At 42.3% G+C, this 9,128-nt stretch overlaps 1 protein-coding gene across 1 annotated transcript in view; it reads right to left on the reverse strand.

Moving 5' to 3' along the window:
• Window positions 1-9,128, reverse strand: part of PREP (prolyl endopeptidase) — a 206,686-nt gene that overhangs the window by 197,307 nt on the left and 251 nt on the right. The window contains exons 2-5 of the mRNA XM_025199242.1: window positions 8,705-8,796; window positions 5,845-5,919; window positions 4,317-4,450; window positions 880-1,010 (exon numbers count right to left, since the gene is read on the reverse strand). Of these exons, the coding sequence (XP_025055027.1) occupies window positions 880-1,010; window positions 4,317-4,450; window positions 5,845-5,919; window positions 8,705-8,796 (432 nt within the window). The remainder of the gene's footprint in view (window positions 1-879; window positions 1,011-4,316; window positions 4,451-5,844; window positions 5,920-8,704; window positions 8,797-9,128) is intronic.

Raw genomic sequence — 9,128 nt, forward strand, 5'->3', positions numbered from 1 at the left:
AAAGAGACTTGGGGGTCATCATTGACCACAAGATGAACATGAGCCTGCAATGCGATGCGGCAGCTAGTAAAGCGACCAAAACTCTGGTTTGCATCCATAGATGCTTCTCAAGCAAATCCCAGGATGTCATTCTCCCCCTGTACTCTGCCTTAGTGAGGCCGCAGCTGGAGTACTGTGTCCAGTTTTGGGCTCCACAATTCAAAAAGGATGTGGAGAAGCTTGAGAGAGTCCAGAGAAGAGCCACGCGCATGATCAGAGGTCAGGGAAGCAGACCCTACGGTGACAGGCTGAGAGCCCTGGGGCTCTTTAGCCTGAAAAAGCGCAGGCTCAGGGGTGATCTGATGGCCACCTACAAGTTTATCAGGGGTGACCACCAGCATCTGGGGGAACGTTTGTTCACCAGAGCGCCCCAAGGGATGACGAGGTCGAATGGTCACAAACTACTTCAAGATCGTTTCAGGCTGGACATAAGGAAGAACTTCTTTACTGTCCGAGCCCCCAAGGTCTGAAACAGCCTGCCACCAGAGGTGGTTCAAGCGCCTTCATTGAACACCTTCAAGATGAAACTGGATGCTTATCTTGCTGGGATCCTATGACCCCAGCTGACTTCCTGCCCTTTGGGCGGGGGGCTGGACTCGATGATCTTCCGAGGTCCCTTCCAGCCCTGATGTCTATGAAATCTATGAAATCTTTGCCATTTATTTTTGTATGTGTAGAAAATCCATATGCATAGCTGCTCCCAATACAAATGTACAGACAGTATGTATTTTTCTGTGACTCATTCTTCTTCTCCATGCTTTTATAGCTAAGCACACTTAAACTACATCTACTTTCCACTTGAGGCCCACATTTGTTTTAAGAACCGTCTATCCCACTGACCTCGTAAAGCCACGGTGCCATCATCAGAAAGCTTATTTGGATCGAGAAACACTTTGGCATCAGCCTCCAAGGAGTCTTGAACATATAATACTCGTTGATTTTGCAGTCCAGTATTGTAAAAGTGAAAATATCTAGAAAACACAGAAGTCAAATTTAAAGTTCAGTTAAAGGGGAACAAAATGCAAACAACGTGAGAAACTTATGCCATAAAAGACAAAGACAAGTATATAAAGGGAAACATAAACCATATAGAAGTGGCCTTTTACAATTCAGTGAAATTTCACATTCTTCTGAAAGAGGGCTTTGAAATGTACTTAAACTGTGTTCTTAAAAGAAGTTTGTATGTGAAAGTTAAGGTAACTTCCACTATACCTCAAAATATATTTCACTGAACACTCTCGCGTCAACACTGTAATAAACTAAGGAACCTTTAGCAGACTGCTTGCTGTGAATGCAGAAGTTTCTAAAGGTGTTGCTGTAGACACAACTGTATCAAAGTTTTAAATCTGGATTACATAAACCTTCTCCTTCACATCCTTACCCCGTTCCTGACTCCTGTATCCAGTAGCTGATAATAAAAAGAATCAACTTTGAAACCGTTTCACTTGTGGTTCCTGCTAAGGCCCAATAAGACTATACCTATCCTGGAACACCTGTGAGAACCAAGTAATTCAAAAGTTATAGTAAACCACTGAAAGTGCATTCTGGGAAATGGGTAAAAACAAAGTGGGCTTCAAAATTAATTGATTAAATCAGGTAATTCATCTTATCTTTGTGAATTAGCAAAGGCCTTAGCAATAGGTTCATGTTTATTTCTTTATATAGGACTTCTAGGCAATTTAACCCTTGCTTGTCATTTAGGGTCACAAATAGCATCCATAACTTCACTGTAACATAAATTTTCCTCCTCAATCTTCTGTTTCCAGAACCAATACATTCAAGTCCACGTTTTCATTCAGAACATCCAGTAGTTATACACAACCGCAAGCACCCATGAGCAGTGATAAGCAACAGGAAACTACTGTGGCAATGGGCTAGTGAATATCCTCAACTCAAAAAACAGACCATGGGATAGAAGTGCACTTAAAATTATGAAAATTCGGAAGATACTCAAAATAAATACATTTGGGTTTTCTTCCCCTTTGGTTGTGCATTTTATAGTTAGTTTCCCTTTCCCTTCATTTCTTCCTTAGCCTCTATAAAGTTGGCTTTTTTATGACAGCTACCCAGAGATGCTGCAGCTCCTAATTCTTGTCTGAAAACTGAAGAATTTGATTTATGAATTTCCAAATATTATATGCCTGGGATGTTCATAGGCTTAGTTCACTGAGTCACATTTTGCTAAAAAAAAAAAACTTTGTTTAAGTACAGAATCCTTTCCTGTGCTGCACAAATAAAATAAATGAGAAACAGCACAAATATCACAATTTAAGTTCAGCCACATGTGAGAAGACAGGTCTGGAATAAAGGGACACTGGAGACTTATGAGGAATCAACTAAAAGCGTGAATTTAGTGAGCATAATTTAAACATATTAAACCTTTTTGCAAATGTTCTCCTTGAATCTAAGGCTGATCTAAGGCTATTTTACCCCTGAATAAAAGCATGCACAGTCATGAAACAACATGCTTTAATTTATGGTCTAGTCAATTTCTCTGAACACTGCTGATCATTCTGGTGTACCTCAGTCCTGGCAAAACAGGAACAAAACACAGACACAGTGAACAAAACACAGACACAGCTCTTCCCCCGAACTCTTTTCTCTGGCTTGGTACAGAAAGACCCAAGTGAGTTCCTTCTCTCCCTAGTTTAGGTAGCAGGCTTGAAGGAATAATGGATTCCTTGCTCCTGCCTTTTTTCTGTATACAGCTGTAAGAAACCACACAGCATCAACAGTTTCCAGTTGAAAGGAAAAAGATGAACTACGAGGCAAAAGAAATAGCTCCTTATGCTTTTTCACAATTAAAAATGTTGTTTCACATCTCTCGACACTGCAGAAGTTTTTTTGATCATAGTTATCAGGTTCTCCCTTTACTCTTTCTGCTGGAAGACCTTTTCAATGCATCTAAAGCAGTGATTCTCAGCCAGGGTGGCACACCCCAAAATCCTTTGAAGGGTGCAGCAGGCAGTGTGAGCAGGCAAGCAAGGTATGAGGAAATAAACAAATAAAGAAAGGCATGCTCAGATCTTAGGTGTGAGGAGATATGCAGATAAGGGTAAACTCAGGCACTTCCTGCCTGAATGCTCCCCTGCCCCTTCTGCAAAGAGGTAACCCCTGTAAGTAATAAATTAGTTTTTGAAATGTGGTACCATTCAATTCCCAAATGTTATGGAGGGGTGCCTTGAGTCTGATGAGGGATGCCTTGAATTTGAAGAGATTGAGAAGCGCTGGTCTAGACAGCCAAGGTACCAATGACACATGAATCTGATGATACATAATCAAACCTGCAACTCTGCCTTTCTACATCTCTATTTGGGAAACTCAAATAATCAGCACCCTCCTGCCCAGCTCCACCCAGTTATAAAGGAATAAATGAAGCCAGCTAACCTACTCTCAGAAATCAGACTTTTTAGAAGAGCACATTTTATGTCCCAGTTGGGTTTTTGGACGGGGGGGATGGCTGGATGAATATAAAAAGATAATGAAGTTTTTCCACGCCACTGCTTATGTACAAGTTACTATTTGGTGAGGGTATCCCCACTGTTTTTTCTTTGGATATAATATACAAAGCTGTTACTTGCACAAAAAGAAAAAAAAACAGTAAACTGTTTTAGTAATTGAGTATTTTTAAAGTAACTTTGAATATGTCATTATATGGGTATAAAATATTCACATAGAAAACTGATTTTCTGGTTAGTATCTCTTTAAACAAACAAAGCCCTATGAAAAGCCCCTGACTATATTCAGAAGTACTTTTTACCCAAGGATGTCAGAGTTTACCAGCTATTATTTTCCTATCATATAGAAGGAGGAAACTGAGACACAGAGAAGTAACCTGTCAGTCACAAAAGAAGTCTCTATCAGAACTGGAAATCGTATCACCTGATCTCAGTCTACCATGCTATATCTTTTGGACTATCTGGCCTCATGTTAATAATGCTCTATATTTCCTATAATATAGTGAACTGTATCTATACAGAGCACTACATATATAACTGTTTATATAACCTGCGGCTCTTCAGAAGTTTCTTCCTTGGAAACTGGTCAATGTGTGCTTGTGCAAAGATTCAAGGAGATAGATGCATAGTAACTTCTAAAGAGTCGCACGTGGCTCTGGAGCCACAGATTGGCCACCCCTGTTATAGTTCATTACACTGGACAACTTTAAAAAAAAAAAGTCAAGCTCAATATGTTTCACTTTACTAATGAATGGTTATTTCTGAATACTAAGAGCCGAGAATTACAATTTATCATCTCCAAAATGATTCCTCACATACCTTTTTCCTTTCTTGAAGTGGCAACTGTACTTAGGATAGTCATAAAGTTCAGTCATTCGTTCCTTGAATAACCCTCGGACAGGACACTGCTCAAGAAAGGGCATTGTAAGCTTGTTCTGGGCCTCTACAAAAGCCTGGAGATGAAGAAAAAAGCAAAACACATACACTTGTAAAGTAAAACAAACATATCCTTCCTGACACCAGTAAAATAACAACAGCGGTTCTCAACAAAGGCATGGCAAAGGGTAGGGGGAAGGAGCACAAAGGTGACAGTGAGATGCGAAAAAGCCAGTTAGCCCAGTTGCAGCATTGCGCAATTCTGCCCTGCTGCAGCCATTCCTGATCTAGCTTCTGCAGAGCTGGCTCAGGTGTCTCTACAGCATGCTCATTACAAGCAGGGATCCAGGTTTTCCATTCGCCATGGAAAAACGTGGTAAAACCTGGATTTTTTTATTTTAGGGAGAAAAATGCAGGAAATGGTCAGGTAAGTGCAAGGAGTGAATTTGCATCCAAAAGAATGGAAGACTATTTCTATTGCCACCCTCCACTGGCAAGGATGGCTTTAACATCTACTGAGAGCTCCAATTTAGCTTCTCAGTACCACCCCAGCAGTAATCAGCATGGGAATGAAAAATCGGATGGATAATGATGGAATATCCATCTTGCACCACTGGAGAATAAAATACAGAGGGAGAATGTGTAAGAGTCTCCAAGCACCTGAAGGGTGGTTATGAAGTGGATGGTGACAGACTATTCTCTGCTGCTACACGGAACAGGCCAAGGAGCAATGGTCTTCAATTGCAGCAAGGGAAATTTAGGTTAGATATTATGAAGAACTTTCTTACCATAAGGGTGGGTAAACATTGGACTAGGCTACCCACAGAGGATGAGGAATCTCCGTTCTTGGATGTTTTTAAGAGCATGGTAGACAAATACTTGGCTGGGATGATGTAGTCATGGATAATCCCACCTTGAGCAGGGGGGTTGATTAAATGACCTTCTGAGGCCCTACTTTTCTATGGTTGTGTGTGCATTCACATAAGCAATTCCCGGAGCAAGCCCTTGAAGCTTACACAGGAAAAAAAGTTAAATCAACTTTCCCTGAAGCACTGTCTAATACACAAAAACAAAACAAAAAATCTAAAGAAAACAAGTATTCCTCCCTCAATTTTGGCAATTAATTTTAAGTTACCTTGAAGAATAGCCAATGCATTCTGAACCTGAAATAAGACTTTTAGTTTTGAATATTCACGAGTCACCTTCCAAAAAGGGTTCCAAAATACATAACATTTAACTCTCCAAATGCTCCAAATTGTTGGATGTATTTTTATGTTTAATATAGGAAAAGTGTTGCATAATGCAGTTTCAATGGAACAAGAGCATTGAGATAGCCCAGATGTCTTACTGCTGACATTTATAATGGTTAAATATTACAAAGTTTTCAGTGTGAATTTTGAAATATCATCTGTGTATTATCCTACAAAGATCTGTGACTAAACTTACAATTCAACAGGGGGGAAAAAGTTACCTTTGTTTGTTCACTATCAGGATCTTCAAGCCAGCAGTATGGGTCAATTATTTTATGTCCATGGTAATCATGAACCTGAATTCAAAAGAAACATTTTGTTATTAGAAAAAAAAAAAAACAGAAAGAAAACTTTAGGAGTATTTTTTTCCAGGGCAGAAGAACAAGTGAATAATTAACATCAAAGGAGAAACTCCTTGGAACTTTATAGGCGTGTTTTCAGTGCTGGGAAGTAGGGAAGACAACAAAGTTTACCTCTTCAGAGACTTAAAAATACACTAAAGTGAACCAGCCAGTACTATGGCAAAAAGAATGGTGGCCAAGTTGGTAGCATTACAACATGAGAAAAGAAAAGTAGATCATGAGGTAATTATTTTGCTCTTTACACAAAGGAAACCAAACTGACATAATTTATTTGTCTGTCCCATCGTATCTAACAATCCAACAAAGGCCCAAAATCCAGAGCATTCATTTGGGATAATGCAATTTCATTTCACTAGAGAGCTTTAGTTATCCAATAATTACAGTTTCCAATTATTTAAGAATGGAAGCACATCTAGTTGTACCTCCTATCAATTTTATTTACTTTCTTTGTCATTAAACAAGTATGTTATGTAAATAAGGAAAAATCTCAAACATTAGAAATGCAAACATTTTTCACAAATTAAGGAGAGAGATCTACACTGTTAATAGTTGCACAGATCAGACACTTTAGCTTTCAAAATTCATTCAGCTTTAATAAAAGAAAAAAATATCACCAAAGTCCCAGTCTTGCAAAAAGCTTGTTTGTATGAGTGATGACAGAAACATATGCAAGTAATCACACGTCAAGAATAAAGCACTGCCTCTTGTTGAGCAGGCGACAAAAAATAAAATTAGTTTTGAACAAACGTATACTCTATTTTGAAGTTGACAAAGCTCTCCACTTGGGGCTGAGCAGTCATTTTGCAGGTTCTCTGTGCAAAATCATACACAGATAGCTTCTTTAATCTCCCACAACTTTTACTAGAGAGATGAGGGGCTGGGTTTTCCCAGTAATTTTATATACTTCCATTTTTTTTGAGTTCACGACCTGAGACACTTTGAAGAGGCCAATTCTCAGACACGAGAGTATCTACCCTTTAAAAAAAAAAAAAGACCACTTTAAAGGTGTTTTAAATTGATAATCCAAAATCTACAATACGGTCACTTTTGGAATAATTCATAAAATCATAGAAAATTAGGGTTGGAAGGGACCTCAGCAGGTCATCTAGTCCAATCCCCTGCTCAAAGCAGGACCATGCCCAACTAGATCAAACCAGCCAGGGCTTTTTAAGCCAGGCCTTAAAAATCTCCAAGGATGGAGATTGCACCACCTCTCTTGGTAACCCATTCCAATGCTTTACCACTCTCCTAGTGAGAAAGTTTTTTCTAAATTTCCCTTGTTGCAACTTGAGACCCATTGTTCCTTGTTCTGTCATCTGCCACCAATGAGAACAGCCTCGCTCCATCCTCTTTCGAACCCTGCTTCAGATAGTTAAAGAATGCTATTAAATCCCCCTGTAGTCTTCTCTTCTACAGTTTCCTCAGCCTCTCCTGGTAAGTCATTCAGGCCTATGCCTTCTCTAGGTAAGTGACATCTGGCCAAAAAGAAGTTACCAAGAATTTAAGATTTCATTTTTATAACTTCTTCACTTCAAATAATGCAAGACAAGTGCTGAAACACATTCCTTGCTTTATTAATCCTAGGATCACATCAACATAGCCACTGCAGCAGTTTTAGATTTATAGAGCATGAACAGCATTTTAGTGAGCAACTTCTGCTTTTAATTATAAAGGGAGGGAAATCCAAGCTACTAGCACCCAACTGAAGTGAAGAACAGCAGTGACGGACAGGAAAGAGGATTTTCTGGGCTGGGATTAGCATGAGGTGAGAGGACTACAGTTCAAAGCTGTGAGGCACTTTTGCTGCCAGCAGGATTTCCCTTGTCCTGAGAACTGTGCCGCAAACCTTACTGTGACCCCAAATCATAACTGGCAACCAAACCAACAAGCATGATTGTATCACCTGATCCTGACCAAAATCTCCGAAGTGGGGGAAAAAAATTGGCAAACACAATCTGGCCCCGAGAAAATGCTGCTAGTGCATTAGGTAACTGACTCAACAAGAAGCTTGTGCTTTCTACAAAATGGGGATCACTCATGGCCTGGGCCAACCGTTGTGGGGCTACCCAGCACTGGCAGGCACTAGAGTAGAGATTGTCAACCAGGGGTACACGTACACACCTGGGGGTACTTGAGCAGGCCCTAGGGGTCACGCGTGGGCGGGAGGGGACGGAGTGCCACCATGCACCATCCCGCACTGCCGTGCAGGCGCTGCCCGCCTGGCTAAACACAGGGGAAGCTCGCACATGGTGGCTGCCACCACTCCGCATCTGGCCACGTGTCAGCCCCCGCCGCTCAGCGGCCGGAGGTACACTGCTCCATGTCTGGTGCCACAATGATCCAAAAACGTTGAAAGCCCCTGTGCTAGGGCAGTGTTTCCCAACCAGCGTGCCGCAGCACAAAAGTGTGCTATCAGAAATGAACAGGTGTGGTGCAGAATTTTGCCATGGCAATGAGCTACCACAAGTACGAGGATGGGGAATGCCTTAGCAAGTGTGCTACGGAAAGTTTTTATTAATGCAAGCATGCTCTGGGCTGGAAAAGGTTGGGAAACGCTGAACTAAGGAATGCCAGTGCGCACTGCCACCTGCCTAAAGTTCCCCTCTCCTATACCCCCTCCCCCAGGGGTGCTCCACCCCAACCCAGAGCCATGCCATCTCGCCTCTATGGCTGCATCTGGACGAGCGTGGCCACGGGGTCCACGGTGCCGCAGACCCACCTGCGGTGCCACATACAGCAGAGGTGCTCCCTGCGCTGCTACCTTGCAGTGTGGCGGGGTCCACCCCAACAGGTAAAAAAAAACCCCTGCACCTTAAAAAACAAGGTGACACACACGGCGGCAGCTCACACTGCCCCAAACCAGAGCCAGGGGGCTGCAGCTTCCCGAAGCCCCCAGGTAAGGCTGTGGGGACCGGCACAGTCGGCACGAGGACAAGCAGCGGGTCTGCCCTACTACTTGCTCCAAATGTCCGCTCATCTGGAGGCAACCTAAGGGTCCAGAAATCTTCCAGCGGTCACCCGTGACACTCTCGAGCCCCGATGACAGCCCCGCGCATGTGGGGCCGGGGCCGGGGCCGGGGCCGGGGCCGGGGCCAGCTCCAGCTCCCGCTCCCTTGGGGCGCGGGCCAGGGCCCAGGACCCCC

This window comes from Alligator sinensis, unplaced genomic scaffold (genome assembly GCF_000455745.1).
Source record: "Alligator sinensis unplaced genomic scaffold, ASM45574v1 scaffold313_1, whole genome shotgun sequence".
NCBI classification, from domain to species: domain Eukaryota; kingdom Metazoa; phylum Chordata; order Crocodylia; family Alligatoridae; genus Alligator; species Alligator sinensis.